This window comes from Delphinus delphis, chromosome 2 (assembly GCF_949987515.2).
Source record: "Delphinus delphis chromosome 2, mDelDel1.2, whole genome shotgun sequence".
Classification (NCBI taxonomy): domain Eukaryota; kingdom Metazoa; phylum Chordata; class Mammalia; order Artiodactyla; family Delphinidae; genus Delphinus; species Delphinus delphis.
The window spans coordinates 138,629,056-138,654,074 of NC_082684.1; the positions used below are offsets into that span (position 1 = coordinate 138,629,056).

The following is a 25,019-nucleotide window of genomic DNA, read 5'->3' on the forward strand; positions in this document are numbered from 1 at the left end:
GGGTTCTTTTTAACAGAGGTTTTCTAACAGTTGTTTAAAGAGTTTTCTCTCCATGCTGCTAATCCTACTGCCTTTTACAATCTTATAGATTGTTTGCAGTGTCCTTTATTCATAGTGCTTTCAGAAGAGCACTTGAAGCTCCAGTTGGTTGAGCAGGCTACGACTACGTGCTGAAGGGGTTGGCTGAAGGATGTAAGTCCTTCTGTCTGTGATAAAAAGCCCCTCATGTCTGAATATATGTGATGTGTATGTACACCCACTTTTAGCCCTATAACTCTAAAGAGATATTGCTTTTTTTAATCTGTTAACTTATTTACCCAAGATCAGATTGAATATTTCCTATTAATGTTTCCAGTATGAAGTTTGAAGGTATTAGGTTTGAAGAAGGATCTGTGTTTTTTAAAATTCATTGACTGTTGTGGTTTGTTCGAATTCAAGACTGTTTCTCCAGAAAGAACACTCCTCTTTCTAGTGTTTAGATCAACCTCTGGTTTCATATCAATTTGTCATCACTGTCTCTTTTGGTTTCTTGTGAATTATTAATGATTCTGAAATTGGCTGCTTTGATGGTGATGTATTAGAAGATCTAAAACCTGAATGGAGACTCTATAACTGAAGAGATAAATGAATAAGGAAGTGACTCTACAGTATAGTCTTCAATACATTTTTTTGGAATACAAGAATCTTGAGAAACTTGAAGGCCAACTCTGATGCTTGCTGATTTTGCAATCAGAGAAGGGTATGAGTTCTTTCATAGAGCTCCTTAGGGCTTTGAAGTATTCTAGCGTACCTGAATTGATTTAGATAAAACCTTCCTAGAAGCAAAGGTGTAGACTAGATAACTTCAAGGAAAGTTCTGAATTCTGTGATTTATGGATTCTATATTTTAAGAAAAATGCAGAAAACTTCAAGTGGGTTCAGGAAGAGCTTTCAGGGGTGATCAAATAACTAAAAAGTAGGACCAGTGAGGAAAGGTTAAAAAAATTTAAATTACTTTGCCTGAATAAAGGAAGTTTAAGAAATGACTGAATAGCTTTGTTATTTGAAGATAGCTGTTATAGTATTCACAGGTTATTCGGGAGCTGTTTTGTCTTTGTTATTGAGGATATAAGAGAAATAGGCTAAACTTTCAGTAAGTGGAGATTGCAGTTACATATAAAGACCTTCTAAACCATGAAACTTGTTAAACACCAGCATGAATTAATAAGGGAAGCTGTGGAACTCTCCTTCCTTTGAGCCTATATTAAAAATAGGACAAATAACCATTCAATGGGGAGAGGACAGTTTTTTCCAACAAATGTTGTTGGGAAAACTGGAGATCCACATGCAGTGAAGTGAGACCCTTTACATCATACACAAAAATTAACTCAAAATGGGTCAAAGGCCTAAACATAAGAGCCAAACTATAAATATCTTAGAAGAAAACTTAGGGGGAAAGCTTCATAAGGTTAGATTTGGCAGTGATTTCTTGGATATAACACAAAAAAGCACAAGTAAGAAAAGATAGATAGGTTGGACTTTATCAAAAACTTTTGTGCATCAGAGGACTCTGAACAGAGTGAAAAGATAACCCATGGAATGGGAGAAAATATTTGAAAATCATATATCTGATAAGGAATTGATTCTCGAATTTACCATTTTAACCATTTTTAGTTGTACAGTTCAGTGGCATTAAGTACATTCACATTGGTGTGCCCCCATCACTATCATCCATCTCTAGAACTTTTTTTTCACCTTCCTCAACTAAAATGCTGTACTCATTAAACACCAGCAGCATTCCCCTCTCCCCCCAGCTCCTGGCAACCACCATTCAACTTTCTGTCTATGAATTTCACTATTCTAGATACCTAATACAAGTAGAATCATGTAGTGTTTGTCCTTTTGCGTCTGGCTTATTTCACTCAACATACCATCCCCGAGGTTCATACATTTTGTAGCATGTGTCAGAGTGTCCTTCCTTTTTATGGCTAAATAATATGCCATCACACATATGGAACAAAATGTAACCACATTTTATTTATCCATCCATTTGTTTATAGATACTTGGGTCGCTTCCACCTTTTGACTATTGCGAATTATATTGCAACAAACATGGGTCTACAAATATCATTTTGAGTCTGAGTTTTCAGTTCTTTTAGGTGTATATCCAGAAGTGGAACTGCTGGATCATGTGGTACTTCTATATTTAATTTTTTGAGAAATTGCTGTACTGTTTTCCACAGTAGCTGCACCGTTTTACATTCCCACCAGCAGTGCACAAGGGTTCCAATTTCTCCACATCCTTACCAACACTTGCTATTTTCTGTGTTTTTGATATTAGCCATCCTAATGAATATACAGATGTATCTTTCAGGGTAATGTTTGATTTTCTTGTGAACTGGTTGCCTGATATACTGTCAATTCAGAATGATTAGCCAGCCAATTCTTGAAGTTTGGTATAGAGCAAAGTGTGGTAGTATGGCTGCTTTATCTTTGGGCTCTTTAGAAAACTCTATTTTTAAAAACTTGAACACTGTATTAATTAAAGTTACAAGTTACATATCTTAGTTGCATTTACCGTCTTTAATTCTCTAAAGTGTAAAAATAAATATACATAACACTGTTCCTACAGCTTTATTCATAATACTGAAAACTGAAAACAGTTCAAATGTCCAAAAGTTAAGGTTTGTGTGTATGTACACACATGCACACACACACACACACACACACACACACTAATATATAGTTTAACTTACTGTTATGAAATGATGTCATCATCACATGTTGAATTTAAAGACATAGAACACCAAATATAGTATGCTCTCATTTATTTAAAATACATTTTTGAGTCTATATTATATATAAATATATGTATAAATCAATATTTGGAAGAACATTCACCAAAATGTTAATAGTGCTTTTTTTAAATGATAGAATCTCAGGTTATTTTTACTTTCTTTCTAATTTTTGTGTATATGAAATTTTTTTCCTGAGCATATATCATTTTTCTATAAATAATAAAACCATTTACTACCCAAAATTCATAATAAAACAAGAAGGAAATACTTGCTGGTATTTTTTTTTTTTTTTTTTTTTTTTTTTTTTTGCCGTACGCAGGCCTCTCACTGCTGTGGCCTCTCCTGTCGTGGAGCAACAGACTCCGGACGCGCAGGCTCAGTGGTCATGGCTTACGGGCCCAGCCGCTCCACGCCATGTGGGATCTTCCCGGACCGGGGCACGAACCCGTGTCCCCTGCATCGGCAGGCGGACTCTCAACCACTGCGCCACCAGGGAAGCCCTACTTGCTGGTATTTAATTAAAAGATTTGGCACCTGGTTTCCTAGGAGAATATATTTCAGAAGAATACTTCATGGTGAGAGAGCTATCCTTGAGTGATGTCTCATACAGAGTATTTTTATTTAAACATCCATGGCAGGGATTGTATATAATTCAGCTTCATCTTCCCCTAGATATGCTTTCAAAGAGAAATTGTGGTAAGAAAATGCTATTATATATGAATATCATCTCTAAAATATTAAGTGGTCTTAGCCCTGGTTTACTCTGAAAACCTAGGAATGAAAAAACTGTCTAAATCTGATCACAATTTCTCTTCTTGGGTTTCAGGAACCAATAAAATCACGTGCTCCACAGCTTCATTTAGAGTACAGGTTTTATAAACAGCTCGGCAGTGCAGGTAAGTCAATGTTTCCTCCATTTATTCAGCATATAGCTTAGCTGGAAGCCCTAACATATGTAAATTTTCTTGTCTACCTTTTTTGCCAGACCATGTATCTCCCCTACTTGCTGGATAGGTAAATACACATAGTCAGCTAAAAAGCTACTTACTCTCTGGCATCTAGAAGGGCAGTTGAGTTGATTGGGGGTCTATGCTACCATGCCTGCCCACAGACCAACCTGTGAATGCTTTCATTCACCTGAAATACACATGGAATGGTTTTTGCTTTTTGGTAGTTTATTCATTCTCTTTTCATTCCTTTGTGTATACAGAAAGAAAGGAGGAGGTGTTGGTAATTTTCAAGCTGTTTTTACCACATTGAGACTATATATCCATTTTAAAGACATACTACTAAAATATATCTTCTGAAATACCTTAACACTGTCACTTTATCTATTGTTCTCATTAATTTAGAAGACCTATCTATATGATTGTAATAACCTATGACCTCTGAGGATTTTTAAAAAATTAAGTTTATAATTTTTAAAAACATTCCTGTTTTTTTACCAAAAAGGTCAAATTTCTGAAATATTTTACTGGCTTGCAGAAAAATATATTGACTGAACAAATGTTACCAACTCTAAGGAGGTTGAACCCATAGGATTCCTATTACAGAAGATGAAATCCTCCAGTGCTAGTTTAATTGTTTGACATTAATAGACATTCCTCTGCTTTATGCTTCTTCAATGTGACAGTTCTTTGTGAATGACTGAAACATAGTTTCTATTTCAAGTACCATTATTGAAGGTACTGTTGAAGGAATTTGAGTTTCACTTCCTAAAATATATACAATTATATAAGAGCCACTGGGTGTTATTCAAGTCATCTTATACCCTGACCATGGCAATAATCAGCCATAGTCATAACCTAGGGAGGCCAGGATGAGCGTTTGTCTTTCATTGAACCTAACATGAGTTCTTGCAGACAGCTCAAATGCATTCATCTCAGCTGTTATATGCTGCCCCTCCACTGCGCACGTGCAAGTCTTCTTTTAAGCTGCGTGTCTTCAGTTCCTTCAGTTTTTTGTGTTATGTGATTAACAGGTACTTCACTGTCATTGCTCCACTAGGAAGCATGAATGTACACACACACACACTCTCCTGGTTTTGTGATGTCCCTCTTAAATGAGCCTCATAAAACAGCTCCAGTAACTCTGGATTTGGAGGCAGTGGGATTATTATCTTCCTTGATCTGGACACAATAGTTCTATTAATTTAGGTTAGCTATTTTTTTTTTTTTTGCGGTACACGGGCCTCTCACTGTTGTGGCCTCTCCCGTTGTGGAGCACAGGCTCCGGACGCACAGGCTCAGCGGCCATGGCTCATGGGCCCAGCCGCTCCGTGGCATGTGGGATCCTCCCGGACCGGGGCACGAACCCATGTCCCCTGCATCAGCAGGCGGACCCTCAACCAATGCACCACCAGGGAAGCCCCTAGGTTAGCTATTTTAACAGCCATTTTACGTAGTTGACTTTTATGCATTTGTGGAGTTCTACTCAGTTGAAACCTTTATGTCTTTTTTACATAAGCTGCCATCAACCAAGGCTTTCTGAATTTTTCTGGTTATATAATTGATTTTGATCACCAGAACCTCCTAAGTGTCATCTTATTTTATCCCATTATTACTAAGTATTCGGATGCTTTTCAATCCTAATTCTGTTAGTGATGATTACACATTGACTGTTTTTTAATTATAACCGCATATCCACCCTGCCCCTTCCATAAGACTACTATAAGCTCCTTAAGAACAGGCTTGTGCCTTCTTCACCCTGGTGTCTCAAATGTATCTCAGGGCCCTACATAGTTCTTTCACATAATAGGAAGCTGGGAAGAATTCTGGTGACAGAAGGAACTTAGGAAGATTTGATAAGCATGCGTTTTAGATTTTTGCCAAGTTATTAAGAAAGATATTCCCCTGAGGATGGCTGAAAAGGGGAAATTATTTATTTATGATAGGTAAAAAGTGGATTTATTTAGAGAGATACACATTCCGTAGACAGAATGTGGTCCGTCTCAAAAGGTGAGAACGGCCCTGGGAGAAACACACTCCACAGAGCGTGGGCCATCTCAGAAGGCGAGAGGCCAGGAAATTTCTTTTGAAAGTAGATCAGTTGACAAAGTAGACAAGATTTCACCATGTCTCCCTATAAATGTGAGCATGAACGCTAGAGCTTCTTCCTAAGTTACAGGCACAAGCATTTCTCTTCCTATTTTTCTAGAGTGAAGTTCCCAGCTGCCAATGTTACTCCTCAGTAGTTAATGTATGAGCAGCTAGAGCACATATGCCCTTCTCTTCAGAACCAAGGTGATGCTGTGGCACTGTAAATAAACAGCCTTTCACGCTGAAAGCACACAAACCAAAATTATGCAATCGTTGTTTTTACTCATTGATGCTTCGTCTGTCATTATTCAGCACAGGCCGAAGATTTGCACGATATTTGGATATCATGACAAGCAATACTTAAAAAGAAAAAAAAAGCCCATTGTGACTTAGATTTGTTCAAGGAATTAATCAGTACTTAAGAAATAAATGGATGAAATTTGGGGGGAGAAATGAGTGATTATGAATTTAAAGGACACTGGTATAGCTTGAGACTTTAAATTCCTAGAATAAGAACTTCTGTGTTGGCTTGAGAATAATTTGACCATTTTTTCCTTAAGTACAAAAGTCTTATTCATTACCTTGCTTTTTGAGCCCTACATTGCCCTGACTGTATGATCTGGAAATTCATACCAGTTCTCTACTCATGGGTAGATAGAACAAAAATGGTAGTACTGGATGATTGTGAACATGGTTTAAGGTGGAGCTCTTCCTGATTGTCCCTTCTTTAACTTGTTTGATCTCTAACTTCTTCCCTTCTATACCGTCGTGTTCTCTAGTGGACAGTCACACTTCAAGCTTTCTTTGCTGATTGTAACTTTGCCATCAAGAATTTCAAGACCTGATTATTTACTGTGAAGGTTATCTCTAAGATAATCAGGGAAGAAAGAGGGCCTTGAGAGTCTTGAAACTGAGAATGAGGATATTGGTCTTCCTAAAAGCTGTCATTTTTTCCTTTTTTCATTTATTGTAGAAACCAAATTATGAAATATTAAAGGATATTTTGAAAGGAGATGGTGGTCCATGTCCTTATCACCCTAACTCAGCCACATTTTATTTGAATATTTCTCTTTTTCATATGCAGACATATTTCATAGTTAATCTCAGTTCACATGCAATTGCATGTCTTCATTCACTGAACATTGTAACATTTGTCTTGATGCTGCATTAGATACACGTTTCTAATCATTGTATAATATCCTGTCAGCTTTGTAGACCATAATTTAGGCATGCATTTAGCGCTGTCAGACTTGTAGCTTGTTTTTATTTGAAGAAAGCATTTCTCCTATTGATATACCTGAGTATATAACTCAAAACTTTTCCTTCTTATGTTCTGCCATTTACTCCGCATATGATACAATGGTGATTTTCAAATGTTTAAAGACCTATTAAATGATAGATTAAGTTTATTCCAAAGGATTCCAGAATAAAAATTATAGAAAGAAATTTCAGTAAGATAAGTTTGACTTTGTATCACAGCTAAAACAGTGTGAAAGTAATCTAAGTGTCATCAATATGGGTCTGGGTAAATAAATGGTGATATATTTATACCACGGAATTAGCTATTAAAAAAAAAGCAGAGGGCTTTCCCTGGTGGCGCAGTGGTTGAGAGTCCGCCTGCCAATGCAGGGGACACGGGTTTGTGCCCCGGTCCAGGAACATCCCACGTGCCGCGGAGCGGCTGGGCCCGTGAGCCATGGCCGCTGAGCCTGCGCGTCTGGAGCCTGTGCTCCGCAACGGGAGAGGCCACAACAGTGAGACGCCCGCGTACCGAAAAAAAAAAAAAAAAAAAGTTAATGATTATCTTTGAAGAGAATGATTAGAAATGGGAAGCAGTCTTTAGGTTTACACTTTAATCCTTTCACGTTGGTTGTATTTTTTGCCCTGATCATGTATTATTATTGTATTGTTATTATAATAGCTAATTTTTTAAAAGACTGCAGCAGTGGATTTATGGTCTCTCTCTTACCTCTTCCATCACCAAGCAACCTGTTTCTGTCCCCATTTATCTGGAGCCATGTGTTAACAGTTTCAGGCATAAGGTCAACAAATGATGATAAAGTGGGGCAATACTGTGTTTCCTTTCTTTCCAAACACCTTCTTGTAGGAAGAAAAGAACCAAATTGTGAACTGGAATAAGCTGTCTTATGCAATAGGATTTCCTGTCTCTTAGCAGGAGGGCAGTTTTCAGGCAGAAGTTAAACAGTTATACATTCTGGATGTTATAAGGGAGATTTGTGCACTGGGTAGAAAGTTAGATTACGTGACTTTTTAAGACCTATTTGAACACTGAGATTGTATTAAAAACTTTAAAGACCATGTTACCATGCAAAAAACATCTTGGTGCAGATATTTATACTTGGGGTCTTACTCAGTTTCAGAAGATATAAACTTATTTTTCTAAGTTAATTACATCATAAATATAACCCTGGCAAAGTGGACACCCAGTAGTCAGTGAATCCAAATGGGAACATTATCTACTATTTTCACATATTTGGATGGGTGCGGGTGGGGTAGATTTTTATTTGCAAATTATGGTTCAGTTATTGAGCCTGATATTGCTGGAGAATTTACAAATTTATTTCAAAGCAAAACAGTATTTTTAAAATGTGAACTCTGCAACTATATGTAATGACTACGGAAAATTATTATATTATTCTTTTCCTCACTGTTGGAACATCAAAGTTTTAGGTTTTCTCCAGTGACTAAACCAAATACATTCTTCAGTTTTGTCCTATTTTTGCTTCATTTTTTCTTATATCATTGTTTTGATTTTTCACAGTACAAAGGGCTTTGGCACTGAGCACAGTTATACTTTTCTTTTCAGATGTAACTTTGTATAGGTTGTTCTGAGTACACAAGATTAGAAATAAGGGACTTAAAGATTGACTCTGGGTTCCCTGGGGCTGGCTTGCCCTCCTGGTAGCTTCAGTATTTGTTTGGTACAATGGGCCAGCTTCACAAGAAAGAACAGTATTTAATCATGGTAATTAAAGACTGTAAGCCTTGCATTCAGCAGATGAAAGCACCCAGTGAGTTTTAACCATCTTTCTTATTTTCTTATCATTTTCTTCAGTGATCATTGTTGGGTTAATTGTAATATAGTCACCATGGGTAAATCTCAAACTTATTTTCCTGTTATGGGAATGTTTTTAGGTTTCCCTGTGCTCTGAGTGTCCTTTTACTTAGGAGAGTATATACATTGTCAGTTTATAAATTTCCCAGCCAACAGATCTTTTATCCAGCACACCTCCCACTTTTGCTTATGTCCTAACACACAGGAACAGGACATGTGGATGACAGGTTTGGGGCAGAGATAGGCAAAACCAGTGGCCTCAACAGAGAGGAGCCCTAAACATAAGAGAGGGACAGTATGAGCACGAAGGTTCGTAGCTAGATAGGGACTGGTCACATAATACGGGTCAGTATATGTTTGGTAATTAACTAAAAGGTAAATAAACCAGAACCAAGCATGCAGCTGAAGTGGCAGGAGAGAGAGGGAGGAAGGGAGAGGGAATGAGTCAGCAAGAGCAGGAGCAAATGAAGGAAGATGGGGGAGGGGTGAATAGGCAAATGGCAAGAAAATAGGATTCTAGAGACAGAAATGAGAGTGCAAGTGATAAAATCTGGTGGAGACCTCTGAAGTAGCCAGAAGGAGCAATAAAGTTGCCTTCTGTTACTGTTCTCAGAGTTAGCTGTTTCTTAGGAACAGTGGTTTTGAACAATAGCTTGGATATTTTTAGTAAAAGTAGTAAGGTAGGTTATGGTAAATTCCCATCACTTCACTTGGCATTTGGAAAGGCCTAATTTATAATATAAACAGATAATACAACGATCTCTTTGCTTCTGGAGGCTTCTTAATTGTATTGAGAGATCCTAAAGGTAGTAGAAGTAGTCACCGTGCTCTGGTTAAACATTTATTTCCACTTCTACCCAGCAACCTGCCTGGGAAAAATTCTCAGGGGCTCTGGGAATAAATATCATATCATTGACAATCTAAGCCTGAGCTGCCATGTCCTGGCTTTCCAGCAGCTATTCTAATCTGCTAATGACTATTCTGCTTTGCCTTTCTTGTAAAGGAGATGGTAATCCTCAAATTAAAGGCAGCAAAAGGGAATTCCCTGGCGGTCCAGAGGTTAGGACTCCGCACTTCCACTACAGGGGGTACGGGTTCTATCCCTGGTCAGGGAACTCCCGCAAGCCTCGTGGCGAGGCCAATAAATAAATAAATAAAATCTTTAAAATTAAAAAGACAATAAGATACTTACTGAAATTTCACAGTGTAACAAAGCCCAGGCAAAAATCTCATTGGAAAGAGAAAGCAAGTGAACTTAAGTGCCCACTAGGTACTTTATATGGTTATTTCATTTTTCCCATTTTGAGCACAGGGAAGTTTAGTAACTTACTTTATCCAGGGTCATACAGTAGGAAAACCTGAGCTAGGAATGTGTTTGTCCCATGTTTTCCTACAGATTTCTGTCTTGTGTGGATACCGAGCAGAGGCCAGATGCCGGGCACCTTCTACCCATTACCCCTTGCCTAATTGTAATAGAGTAGTGGGACATAGTTGTTAAAGTGTTAATTGATGCAAAGCCCCAGAACTTTCCCCCAGCGAAACAGTAGGATTTCCTGTTTCATACGGTGCCCCCAAATTTCATGCCTTTGTTACCTCCAAAATCTTTTATGGCCTTGGGTGATCTAGGTTTTGAAACATTTCTTTCCAAAGTAAATTAATCATTTGGGTTGAATACTTGTGCCATATGTGCAACTGAGGAGCTCAGAGCTACCCCACCCAAGCCATTTTCACCCACTGAAACCTTTATGCTATGAATAAAGTATTCATATTCCGTAATACCTATATGGGAAAAGAATCTGAAAAAGAAAGAATATATGTATATGTATAACTGAATCACTCTGCTGTACACCTGAAACTAACACAACATTGTAAATCAACTATACACCAATAAAATTTTTAAAAGAAGTATTCATACTCTGCAATTTTGAAGTTTCTGGGAAGGAGTGGTTTTATATGTCATCAGAAAAGGTAGGAGGTATAGGTTGGTACCAGAAAAAGAGCTTTGAATCTAGGCACCTGTTAAGTTAACAGGAACATGGTTCTACTTCAAGAGAGAAATAAAGCATAAATCTGAAGAATATCATGAGAAAGTGTGAGATTGGCAAAACCGTCCTGTAATGTTGTGGACTTCCTTAGGAGTAAATTATAAATAGGCTGGGCAAACACAGGAAGCAGGACACAGGAAAATAAAAAATAAGAACATCTGAAGAGAGGTTGGAAAGATGGGGATTTTACTGAAAATAGAAGTGAATCCTACAACAAGAGTAGTTACGAACAAATAACATGGGTCAGCGTAGATGTTCAATAGTTAGGAGTGCTTTAAGGAATTGAGAAGAAACGTTTTCGTCTCCAGTTGGGCAGAAAGTTTTCATAACAAGAGAAGAAAGGATGAAATAGTGAACTTGGTAAAAGAAAGTGAAATCTGGATTCTTTCTTGCCATATATAATTTTTTCAGAAGTCTCTCTGCCAGAGGTATTACAGAGAGAGGAGACATATACCACTAAATTCAGGGAAAACCAATCTTAATTAGTATAAATGGGCAGTCTTGAAATTACATTTTGAGAACTGGAGATTTAGACACTTGCCATCTCTAATTATAGGCAGTGTGCATAAGTGGAGACAGCCAAGAATGGGAGCAAGGAGAAAAGTTTAGCCCAAGTTTTCCCACTGTTTTTCTGTGAGTTACTATTAACCTTGTGCCCCTGCTATGCCTCAGTTTCCTTATTCATGTAACAGGAAACCTCCTCTTTCTTACTGAGTTTGCAGAGCTTCCAGGGATGAATGAGGTAATGTCTGTAAAGGCCTTGAATCCTTAAGGAAAAAGTGCTATATAAACACAAGGCAGCATTGTTTTACATTGAAACCAAAGATCTAACTTTCCGTAGAAATGGAAATATCCTATTTACATTTCTTATAGCTTTGAAAAATATCAGAATGAAGAGATAACAGTTTCATTTTTGAAGAATTTTTGATGGATTCTCAAACAATAGTGACTTAATATTTCCCAGTCCTTTCTCTGACTTAATAGAGCAGAATTCTGCTGTGGTGAACCCATCACATCTGTGATCTTGAGAAGTTTGTTTCTTTCAGAGGAGCTCAATGTGGTCGTGTTGAAATACAGTTATGAGCCTGCTTGGTGAGAATGACCACTTTTGCTTCTACAACTCCACAGCCTTTCATGCCAGTTTGGAGGGGACACTTGGCCACAGCCATCTTTTCCATCTACCTGGAAAAGAACCCCAGAAAAAAAAAATCCAATTGCCATACCTATTTTTGTTTTGTAAAATGGAATTGAAACCACTATGCAAGGACCAGGCCAAAGGATTCATTAATATTTGGTCCTTACCATAACTGGATTCATCTCTGAATTCTCAAAGGAAGTGGTCTTACTAGTGATGAACTACTGAAACGTCACAAGTAAGGTTTATTACAGTAGTCTGTGGGAATGTTAGTGAATGTCATTGCCCCCCAAAATGAAAGATACAAATGGTTGAGCTGCCTCCTGCCTCCAGTGTAGAAGGTGAGATTTCTTAGGAAGCCAGACAGTGTAAAGGGACAGATAGTAAATACTTTAGGCTTGGTGGGCCACTTGTCTCTGTTGTAACTATGCAACTCGTGTTATCTATATTCAGCTCTTGTCCTTGTAGCACAAACATAGCCTTAAACAGTTTGTAAATAAATGAGCTATATTCCAATAAAGATTTATTCATGGACACTGAAATTTGAAATTTATGTAATTTTCACTGCTGAAATATTCCTCTTTAAATTTTTTTCAAATATTTAAAAATGTAGAAACTATTCTTAGTTCTCTAATCATGCAAAAGTAGTTGGGCCAGATTTGACCTAAAGGCTATAGTTTGCTGATCTCAGCTCTAGCATGGCAGCTACCAAAACTCCTTATTCTTTTTTATCGCTTAGTTCAGTTTGCATAACATAAGAATTACCTCGAGACTTCCCTGGTGGTCCAGGGGTTAAGACTCCATGCTTCCAATGCAAGGGACACGGGTTCAATCCCTGATGGGGGAACTATCCTGCATGCCGAGTGGTGCAGCCAAAAAAAAAAAAAAAAAAGGGAATTACTGCAAGGAATACTTCCTTATTCCTTATATATAGTCCACCCTTTTCTAAAAAAATTTATTTATTTATGGCTACGTTGGGTCTTTGTTGCTGCACACGGGCTTTCTCGTTGCGGCGAGCAGGGGCTACTCTCGTTGCGGTGTGGGGGCTTCTCTTGTTAGGAGCACGGGCTCTAGGCGCGCAGGCTCAGTAGTTGTGGCTTGTGAGCTCTAGAGCGCAGGCTCAGTAGTTGTGGTGCATGGGCTTCGTTGCTCTGCAACTAAGTTCCCGGACCAGGGCTCAAACCCATGTCCCTGCATTGGCAGGCGGATTCTTAACCACTGAACCACCAGGGAAGTCCACATTCTACCCCTGAGGCACTGTAATGAGAGAACTTACAGAGAGAGAGCCATATCCCTCATTCTGTGGACTTTTCACAGTGTAATATGCTGCTGGATTGTGAACTTATTTTTCCATTTATTTTATTGAAGTGTAGTTGATTTACAATGTGTGTTAATTTCTGCTGTACAGCAAAGTGATTCAGTTATACATTCTTTTTCATATTCTTTTCTATTATGGCTTATTACAAGATATTGAATATAGTTCCTTGTGCTATACAGTAGGACCTTGTTGTTTATTCTAATATTATAGTTTACATCTGCTAATCCCAAACTCCCAATCCATCCCTCCCTTACCCTCCTCCCCCTAGGCAACCACAAGTATGTTCTCTATGTCTGTGAGTCTATTTCTGTTCATAGATAAATTATTTTGTGTCATATTTTAGCTTCCACACATAATTGATATCATATGGTGTTTGTCTTTCTCTTTCTGACTTACTTCACATAGTATGATAATCTCTAGGTCCATTCATGTTGCCACAAATGGCATTATTTCATCCTTTTTTATGGCTGAGTAATATTCCATTGTATATATGCACCACATCTTCTTTATCCATTCATCTGTTGATGGACATTTAGGTTGTTTCCGTGTCTTGGCTATTGTAAATAGTGCTGCAGTGAACATTAGGATGCATATATCTTTTCGAATTATAGATTTCTACAGATATATGGCCAGGAGTGGGATTGCTATATCATTTGGCAACTCTATTTTTAGTTTTTTTGAGGAACCTCCATACTGTCTTCCATAGTGGCTGCACCAGTTTACATCCCCACCAACAATGTAAGGAGGGTTCCCTGGGTTGTGAGCTTTTTAAGGGTGAGAAGCATCTTTTATTCATTATAGTATTATTTGCATATAACTTAATCCAAAGAAGAGACTCAACAGATGTCAAGTTGATGAAATCTCAGTATATAAACTCTTCCAGCAGGATTTCACTGGCAGTGAGATCACCAAGTTAAGTGGCAGCTTCTTTCTTTTATGTGTACACTCTCCTCTTCAAGATCTCAGCCTCTTCTTTATTTGCTTATGCTAGCAATTCTTGATTAACTGTATTAAGGAAGAAGAATGGAGATATGAATGAATAATTCAAGATATTAGAATGAAGTCCTCCAAATTTTTTCTACAGGGATTTGGTGTAGTCAGAGACATGTATAGTCACTATTACCTATAAACTTAGAGCATCCAAGAACTGCCTGGCAAAAGTTCTGGAATTTAAGCCTTTTGAAGGTAGGAATTATGTGTGGTTCTCATAAATATAATGGCTGTAGTAGTGCACATCTTCATACATAAATGGCCCATCAGCGGGTAGAAAATTATTTGGGCACAGTCACATTGAAACAGTTGTCATAATTTGTCAATTTATTGCTTGGCTCCACTCTCAACAGTTATAGTTCAGAAAAGATAGGACTCTAGATCTCTTACTATGCTACCTAAAAAAGAGAGTAACATTTTTTTTTAATATTTATTTGGCTGTGCTGGGTCTTGGTTGTGGCATGTGGAATCTTCATTGCAGCATGCATGTGGCATCTAGTTCCCTGACCAGGATCGAACCCAGGCCCCCTGCATTGGGAGCACGGAGTCTTAACCACTGGACCACCAGGGAAGTCCCAAAAGAGAGTAACTTTAAAGAAGGAATTGACAACTATCTGTGTGCAGCTTGCCCAAAGGAAAAATTTTTTTTCACTTAAAAAATTATTTTGTTAAGTTATGGAGAAAACTAATATCATTGAAGGTTTAGAAAAATACATAAAAGAAAGATTTAATCTCTCTACTCACAACTACTATTCTCATGTGTACTTCCTTAGTCTTTTTTTTTTTTTAATTTATTTTTGTCTGCGTTGGGTCTTCATTGCCGTGCGTGGGCTTTCTCTAGTTGTGGCGAGTGGGGGCTACTCTTTGTTGTGGTGCAGGGGCTTCTCATTGTGGTGGCTTCTCTTGTTGCAGAGCGCGGGCTCTAGGCACGCAGGCTTCAGTAGTCATGGCACGTAGGCTTAGTAGTTGTGGCTCGCGGGCTCAAGAGCGCAGGCTCAGTAGTTGTGGCGCACGTGCTTAGTTGCTCCGCGGCATATGGAATCTTCCGGGACCAGGGCTCGAACCTATGTCCCCTGCATTAGCAGGCAGATTCTTAACCACTGCACCACCAGGGAAGTCCCCCTTAGTCTTTTTTTTTTTAATATTTATTTATTTAATTTATTTATTTTTGGCTGCGTTGGGTCTTCGTTGCTGTGCGCGGCCTTTCTCTAGTTGTGGTGAGCGGGGGCTACTCTTTGTTGAGGTGCACAGGCTTCTCATTGCAGTGGCTTCTCTTGTTGCGGAGCACAGACTCTAGGCGCACAGGCTTCAGTAGCTGTGGCACGTGGGTTCAGTAGTTGTGGCTTGTGGGCTCTAGAGCACAGGCTCAGTAGTTGTGGCGCACGGGCTTAGTTGCTCCGCGGCATATGGGATCTTCCTGGACCAAGGCTTGAACCCGTGTCCCCTTCATTGGTAGGTGGATTCTTAACCACTGCACCACCAGGGAAGCCCCCCCCTTAATCTTTTTATGTATATATTTTCATTAAAAATTTTTCTGATTTAAATATAAGATGGGGGTCTGTTTATCAAATGGGAAGGTGTAAGTTTCAAACAGTGCTGAGGTTCTTTTAGCTTTATCATCCAATATGGATTTCAGAGATGAGATACTAAAGGGATAGAATGAGTTAAATGTCAATTTGAATATTATGATTGGAAAACAGTTGAAATATTGAAGATATTGAAAACAGTTCTAGGCAGATAATAAAAAATGTTAGAGAATAAGTTGCTGGGGCCCATCTATGTTTGTCATGTCTCCTGTATTGAGGCACCATCAACTATAGGAGCTTCGTAGCCTAATTTGAGTATAAAGGCTTTGTTCAAAATCCTAAGATAATTCTCAGAACACCATATTTCAGTTCAGTTAGCTGCTGGGATAACCTAATAATCAGTCAATAACTAGACCACCACCAGCTGTCACAGATCATACCTCACATCTATATACTAGTTTATAGGTATCTTATTTAAAATTCTAGGATTTCGGGACTTCCCTGGGGCGCAGTGGTTAAGAATCCACCTGCCAATGCAGGGAACACAGGTTCAGTCCCTGGTCCAGGAAGATCGCACATGCCGTGGAGCAACTAAGCCCGTGCTCCACATCTACTGAGCCTGCACTCTAGAGCCCACGAACCACAACTGCTGAATACCACGAGCCTAGAGCCTGTGCTTCGCAAAAGAGAAGCCACTGCAATGAGAAGGCCCCGTGCCGCAATGAAGAGTAGCCCCCGCTCGCTGCAACTAGAGAAAGCCCGCATGCAGCAAGGAAGATCCAACGCAGCCAAAAAATATATAAATAAATAAAATGCTAGGATTTCAAGGGTGACAGTTTTTCTAAGGAAACCAACTGTTAAATACAGCGTAGTCTTATTTGAGTTTAGGAGCTAAAGTTGGCACACAGGTGAAAATCACACATAATCAGAGTCAGCCTTGAAAAATCTCTCAAATTGCCCATGGCTTATAGAGTGTAGTCTAACTGGATTTGTGTATATGATCATACTCAGTAAATATGCATGGTATGGATGTTCAGTATATACAGTGCTGCAGAATTTATGTAATAAGGTATGCATCTTCAAAATATGGTAGTTTTTTTAATTTCTTAAACTTTGTTTTGGCCAAGCATTATCATGAAATTTAAGTAAGTGGATTTGATGCTTACCCCATTCCATGTCTCACTCTTTTTGCTAATTTTTATGGAAGACTTGACCTAGTACTATGTTAGCTGTTTGCCTCTCTGTTTTCTATCTGTAAGCTCCCTAAGGAGAGAGTCTGTGTCTTACTTATCTTTGTTTTTTCTTCTCTCCCTAAAGCATCTAGTGTAGTGTCTTGCACATAGTGTTTAGGAAGTGATGGTTATAGAAGAGCAAGAGGAACAGTTATGTGTGTGTATTGGTAAACACCATTTGATTACAAAGAACAGAATCTATTCCAATTAGCTATGATTCTAAAGGAGAATTTACTGAAAAATCATAGGGACATATCATGGAACCAAGGAAGGAAATATACAGGTCTCACTAGGGATTGGAACAAAGCACTTAGAAAGCCTCTAGGAACCAAAACAACTGCTCTTTGTCCCTGGCTTTCTGTCTGACTCTTCTGGACTCTGACACTATATTTGACCCTCCTTCCGCTTAGTGTCATAAAATCTTATGCCTTGGCTTCTGTTAGCCCTCTTCATCTGCTGTGTGTTACCAGCCTTCTCTGCATCTCCTTACATTTGGTGGAAAAAAGTCTTTTATGCAGTCCTTCTCCATTTAAGCACCAGCAGAGATTGATTGGAGTCCTGTATCTCAGTTGCGAGCTCTGGCACTTCCCTGGTCGTCCAGTGGTTAAGACTCCACGCTTCCAATGCAGAGGGCACAGATTTGATCCCAGGTCGGGGAACTAAGATCCCGCATGCCACACGGCATGGCCAAAAAACGTGCAAGTTCCTAGGAAAGAGACCGGCTGACTTAGCTTGGAACAGCCTTCCAGTTCTGGTCCCAATGCTGTGATAAGGGTGCGCAGGATCACATGGACTCCATCGCTCAGCATAGAGCACGTTCTCTAAGAATGTGGCTTAAGAACTGGGAGAAGACAGTTGACAGTGTGACAAGAAAATGGTGGACTCACAGACCATACTTTTCTTTCTCTTCATGTAACCGTTGCTAGAAAGCAAAACATTTTGCCTTAAGGCAGTTCAGCATCTTGAGAGTCTCAAAGTGGGGAGTAGAGCCTGAAAACAACAACCGTGTGATGTCCTGGCAAAGGGCAGTGAGTACTCCCAGAAAAAGAACTCCCTCTTTCACTGCTGATTGTGCCTGTGTTTATTGTACTTATCATACGCTTGTTGGGAAAGAATAATCTTAAGAGAAAAATCTGCTTTGGGCCTGTGTTAAGAGAGACAGAGCTTCTCATACTTAGAAGGGTCTGGAATGATGAATTTAAAGCCATTTCTGCCAAACTTTCACCCTTTGAAGGACCTGCTCCTTTCAGCATGAGTGGCATATTTGAAATAAATAAACATTAGGGCAACAGCAGAAGCCTCATATTAAAAAAAAAACAAAAAGGGTTTCCCTGGTGGCGCAGTGGTTGAGAGTCCGCCTGCCGATGCAGGGGACACGGGTTCGTGCCCCGGTCCGGGAAGATCCCACATGCCGCGGAGCGGCTGGGCCCGTGAGCCATGGCCGCTGAGCCTGCGCGTCCAGAGCCTGTGCTCCGCAACGGAAGAGGCCACAACAGTGAGAGGCCCGCGTACTGCAAAAACAAACAAACAAACAAAAAAACCAAAAAAGTTAAAGTCCTGTCCACTGGGTAAAGGACGAGGAGTATATTTGGATATACTTTGCAGAAGGAACAGCACCAGTGTCACTGTTGTTCCTCTCAGGGAGAAGAACCTAAATATGAAAGTGTGCTTGGGTTGGTGAGTCAGTAGCAAGAGCCCATTATGGGTATATGAAAACCATCTCTGTCTTGAAACAGACTCACAGACATAGAGAACAGACTTGTGGCTGCCAAAGGGGAGGGGGTGTGGGGGAAGGATGGATTGGGAGTTTGGGATTAGAAGATGCAAACTAGTTTATATAGGATGGATAAACACAAGGTCGTACTGTATAGCACAGGGAACTATATTCAATATCCTATGATAAACCGTAACAGAAAAGAATATAAAAAGAATGTATGTATATGTATAACTGAATCACTTTGCTGTACAGCCCAAATTAACACAACATTGTAAATCAGCTATACTTCAATCTTAAAAAAAAGCTCTGGGGGACTTCTCTCGTGGCGCAGTGGTTAAGAATCTGCCTGCCAATGCAAGGGACACGGGTTCGAGCCCTGGTCCGGGAAGATCCCACCTGCCGCGGAGCAACCAAGCCAGTGCGCCACAGCTACTGAAGCCCATGCGCCTAGAGCCATGCTCCGCAACAAGAGAAGCCACCGCAATGAGAAGCCCGTGCACTGCAACAAAGAGTAGACCCCGCTCACCACAACTAGAGAAAGCTCGCTCACAGCAACGAAGACCCAATGCAGCCAAATAAATTAAAAACAAAAACAAAACTCTGTCTTACAGTATATGGAGCAAACTTCAGACAAGGGAAAGTGTGTTGTGCTTTTCATCTTTTCCTCTTAAAGAGTGTGTGTGCATGTGTGTACATTTCCAAATCTACCTACCTTGTCCAGAAAACATTTTAAAAGGACATTTAAATGCTTCTGTTGATTTTACAGCGTAAATCCAATCTGTAGCAAAAATTTTGTGAAGCAAAAATAGAAAGGATTGTTTCATTTGCTGGGCTTGGAAAGGCATAATTGTCATACTCCGTACTAGGTTGCTGGTCTTTGATGGAGCTAATTTAGTCATGATAGCACTATGAATTCCTTTTCGTTCTTCCAAGGACAAAACATCATGACTTTTAACCTTTATTAGCTAGCTACAGTAGTTAGCCATAAATAGGAACAGATATTTCTGAAACTCAACACTCAGCACACTTCTGGACTAGGATAAATTCTTTGGTTGTGTGTCCTTTGTGTTATTTTCCATAGTTTCGAGCATTGGGACATTTCTCATGTTACGGCTAACAATGTACTCTATAGTATCGTGAAATATAAACATAAAAGTTCATATGTAATGCTGTGAGAGACTTGTTTATCTGTTAGAGCCAAACCCTTGTGGCCCTTCTCTGCTCCTTAAAACTCTCAAATAGCTCTAAGTTACATGAGGCATAGAGAGTAATTATCTTTAATTATGTACATAAAATTTATTCCTCTCTCCTGCAAAAAGAAAAAAGCACCACTTCTATTTTAGATACTTAGCTGGTGAAGACTTGTTGGGCCAGTAATTCCTTTAATTGCAAATAGGGAGTTGTGAGTTTATTATAGAAATTGTGTGGCCTGCATGCACCTCACAGTTACACAAAGTACTGACACCTTTTCTGTGCATTGTTTTGCAGAGTACAGAACTGCTAGAGATATTTGCTCAGTGTGAAGGCAGAATTTGTTATTTGAATTTTGACTTCTTTTAAGGATCTTCATGAAAAATAGAAGGCAGAGTTCCAAAAATAGACCCAAGTAACTTATATGTACGTGGCCTGGGCTGGAGTGTGGTGATTAGTTCCAGAAAACCATTATAGTGCTTATGCAGGCAAAGGTTTAGAAAAGGTCAAGCACCGAAGCCTGTCAGAGGAAGCTTGCTTATAAGTTTGCACAGACCCTAAAGTTTCTGACGTCATTTTCTCCCTTTAATTCTTGATCATACTTTACTTTTCTGTCTGTACTCACATCTCTCTTACTATGTACCTGCATGTTTCTCTTCCTTCTATGTCTTCAAAGCCATTCTTCAGACATTAAGAATAGCTTAGTGGCTGCCCTTAGAGAATGCTTTTTGAAGGAGGGCAGAGGCAGAAGTCTCAGTGACCATCATAGGACTGACCACAGCCCTCAGTCACTCCCCCTCCTTAACTCATAGTTTGTCAAGGTTAATCATTAAGAGAGAAGGTAGCATTTAGCATCCCCAAAGCTATGGAGTACTATGGAATGAAAGAGATGAGTCGTTGAAGTGAATTATTCCTATGGGTTATGAGAAGGTGAAAGCCTGTATCTACTGTCTTGTATTAAAACGCAGTGAATTCCTTTCCAGTATCTCTCAGTGTCATTGTGAGAGAGAATATTTTCCTTAAGTTCCAGTAACAGACTACATGACGATAGATAACGCCTCACATCTGTTATCAAAATGATAATCCACTTGCTAGCTAAGCTCTTTTGTATTTGTAGACTATAATGTATCTATATGCATACTTAAGACAAAAACCAACAAAAAAATCAAGTTTTTTTTTTTTTTTTTTTTTTGGCGATACCCGGGCCTCTCACTGTTGTGGCCCCTCCCGCTGCGGAGCACAGGCTCCGGACGTGCAGGCCCAGCAGCCACGGGCCCAGCTACTCCGCAGCACGCGGGATCCTCCCGGACCGGGGCAAGAACCCTAGTCCCCTGCATCGGCAGGTGGACTCCCAACCACTGCGCCACCAGGGAAGCCCAAAGATCAAGTTTTAACCTTTGTGACCAATATTTTCATCTTTCAATGACTTCTAAGTAAGTGCTTTATATTCCACCCCCTTAAAAGAAGAGTTTGTCAGCTCTGTACACCTCTGCACTCTTTTGTGCTTTCAACAGTCTGACACACTTTTAACTTTTCTCTCCATTTTCCTCTTTCTTTATGCTTCATATGGCTTTAATTCACCTTTTCTTACCAACCTGTAGAGTCTCTTACTAATAATTACTTTAGTCAGTGCAAGGAGATGAAGTTTTCACTAGCAAGAACTCAGCATCAGCTGTGTCCATAGCACTACGGTGAGTAATTTGAGGGCCACAGAGTTATAAATAACATGGTCACTGCCCATTGGAAGGAAAATGTAATGTTTATTGAGCTTTCATAATGTTTTTTGTAAGACATTGTTGTACTACTCTCAAGGAGCTCACTAAGGTATGTAAGTAACTATAACACACACAGAATGTGTGGAATGTTATTTTTTTAAGTTACATATAAAATTATATGGAAGTTCTGAAGGGAAAAATCGTTTCTAATTATGGGAAACAGGGAAGGCTTTTTAAAGAGGGTGGTAGCTATGGGGCTGAACTTTCAAAAAGAGGTATGATATACTCGAACATGTTCAAACAGAAGGGTAAAGAAAGCTTTCTAAGAATAAAATAAGCTAAGGCCCAGAGGCAGGTATGTGTCTGTTCATACATTTATTAAAGAGGTGTTCACTGAGCATCCCACTTGGGTTAAGTAGTGGTCTAAGCTAAAGCCCTGGGGATACAGTGGTGAATAAGAGTAGGCATTGCCCCTAACTTACATTCTAAATTTATTTATTTACTTTTTATTTTCGACTGTGTTGGGTCTTCGTTGCTGCACACAGGCTTTCTCTAGTCGCGGTGAGTGGGGGCTACTCTTCGTTGCGGTGTGCGGGCTTCTTATTGCAGTGGCTTCTCTTGTTGCGGAGCACAGGCTCTAGGCACGCGGGCTTCAGTAGTTGTGGCACACAGTCTCAGTAGTTGTGGTTCACGGGCTCTAGAGCTCAGGCTCAGTAGTTGTGGCTCACGGGCTCAGTTGCTCTGCAGCATGTGGGATCTTCCCAGACCAGGGCTCAAACCCATGTCCCCTGCATGGGCAGGTGGATTCTTAAACACTGTGCCACCAGGGAAGCCCCCACTAACTTACATTCTAAGAGGGAGACAACCTGTGATTGGCTCCAGGTAAGCAGAATCAGCAGTTATAGAGAGTTTCAGAGGAAGGAGAGGGTTATGGGCTGGAGAAAGCTTCTTGGTCGGGATCATACAGATTGCTAAGTACAGAACCTCTTGTCTGCTCCATTATTGTATGTAAGTCAGCCTCACTTATATCTTTCATAACTTCTCACAGAGCTGAACCACTAGCCACATGTGACTACTGAGCACGTGAAATGTGGCTAATCCGAATGTGCTCTAAGTATAAAATACACACTGGGGGCTTCCCTTGTGGCACAGTGGTTAAGAATCTGCCTGCCAACGCAGGGGCACAGGTTCAAGCCCTGGTCCAGGAAGATCCCACATGCTGCAGAGCAACTAAGCCCGTGTGCCACAACTACTGAGCTTGTGCTCTAGAGCCCGCGGGCCACAACTACTGAAGCCCGCGTGCACAGAGCCTGTGAAGCCACCACAATGAGAAGCCCGTGCACTGCAACAAAGAGTAGCCCTCGCTCGCTGCACCTAGAGAAAGCCCGCGTGCCGCAACAAAGACCCAATGCAGCCAAAAATAAATAAAAGTAAATTTAAAATACACACTGAATTGCAAAGATTTAGTATGCCAAAAAGGGTTGTAAAATATCTCAATAATTTCTTTTAAATTCTTATTGAAGTATAGTTGCTTTACAATGTTTTGTTAATTTCTGCTGTACAGCAAAGTGAATCAGTTATACATATACACATATCCACTCTTTTTTAGATTTCCTTCCCCTTTAGGTCACCACAGAGCATTGAGTAGAGTTCCCTGTGCTATACAGTAGTTTTTCATTAGTTATCTATTATATATATAGTAGTGTATATATGTCAGTCCCAATCTCCCAATTCATCCCCCCTTTCCTCGCTGGTAACCATAAGTTTGTTTCCTACATCTGTGACTCTATTTCTGTTTTGCAATCTCAATAATTTTTAAATTGATTACATGTTGAGGTGATGATACTTTAGATATGAGTTTAATAAAATCTTATTAAACTTAATTTTACCTGTTTCTTTTTACTTTTAAAATGTGACTTCTAGAAAATTTTAGATTAAATCCATGGTTGTCATTCATGGCTTGCATTATATTTCTATTAGTGCTGTTATAAGGCAATGCTAAGGTCCTAGTGTATACTTAGTTCTGTTATTAAAGATGTACTAAGGCAATATGGGTGTATAATACTCAGATAAAATCCTTATTTTTCCTTTTCTTCATTCTTTTGATCTTTTTATTTACTCAGATATCTATCTCTGCCTTTTCAACTTTGTTAATGGCCTTTGCCATAATTTTTAGAGACATTTGCTTAACTAGTAGGTGGTTCAGAATTTAAAGAAACTCCAGGTGAGAGTAAAATAGTCTTAGTTTTTCTAATTTCGGAGAGCTGTTACCCTGCTTTTGCCGCTGTGCTTTGAGCTACCTGTATCCTTGCTGGTCCCTCAGCCTGCAAGATTATTCCCTCTCCCCACACTCCAGCCTAATCGGCTCTTAACCATCCTTCAAGACTCAGCCTATAACCCCCGCTCTCTGTGAAGCCGTCCCGAATCCCTTCAGTCAAGGTTATATGCTTCTCTTTATTGTTCCCTTGGCACTCTATTCTCACTTGTGATGTTTGATGAATGGACAAACTGACCACCAGACATTTTAAACTTAAATGAATTTGAAACTGGAAGCAGGGACATTGCAGCACTTATTCCTTAGATTAAGTGAAAATCAGCAAGATAAGTAAGTTCACTTTGCCTCCTTGGAAGTCTTCATACCTCCTTGGAAGTCTTCATGCCTCCTCAGTGACCAGAATTATAAGGTCATCTCAAATTTTCCACCAAGTCACATCTGTTCTGACTGGAGAGGTGTTTGCGTGAAGGCTCAGATGAGGGAAGAATGGCAGCCTATAGCATCTGTTCCATTGACCAGTTCTGTGGCAATCCAGTTAACCTCTACTTTCCCATTCAGAAAATGAGGGTGACACTTGGTACTTTACTCTTCCATGACTATTTTGACGCTTAAGGAAGGGTATTAAGTATTAAGAGAGTTCAATAATAGGGGACACTCTGCTTCTGTGCTATGATTAGACTGTATACTTTAGTGGGTTTGTTTTTTTCAATCAGGAGACTTCTGGGAAAAATTTGTTAAATGGGTCCAAAGTTAATGAAAACATATGCTTATCTTCTTTTTATACTTTCTATATTAATCTAAACATATGCCACATTGCCCTCTGAATTCCTAATGATATGTTTAATTTATTAGGTGTAATTTAAAGATTGGTATTTGTATTAGAAAAATACTACTAATGCACTCCTGATAGAATCTTACCTGTGCTTTTTGTAAGTAAAAAATTACTCTTTCTTTGTTACTTGAGTTCATAACCTATCAACATCA

The 25,019-nt window shown here is 39.5% G+C and overlaps 1 protein-coding gene across 2 annotated transcripts in view; it reads left to right on the plus strand.

The window, feature by feature from the left end:
• The window catches only part of CSNK1G1 (casein kinase 1 gamma 1), a 149,354-nt gene that overhangs the window by 80,197 nt on the left and 44,138 nt on the right, over positions 1 to 25,019 (plus strand). For both annotated transcript variants that reach the window (XM_060005791.1, XM_060005790.1), the window contains exon 4: positions 3,604 to 3,673. In XM_060005791.1, coding sequence (XP_059861774.1) covers positions 3,604 to 3,673 — 70 coding nt within the window. The remainder of the gene's footprint in view (positions 1 to 3,603; positions 3,674 to 25,019) is intronic.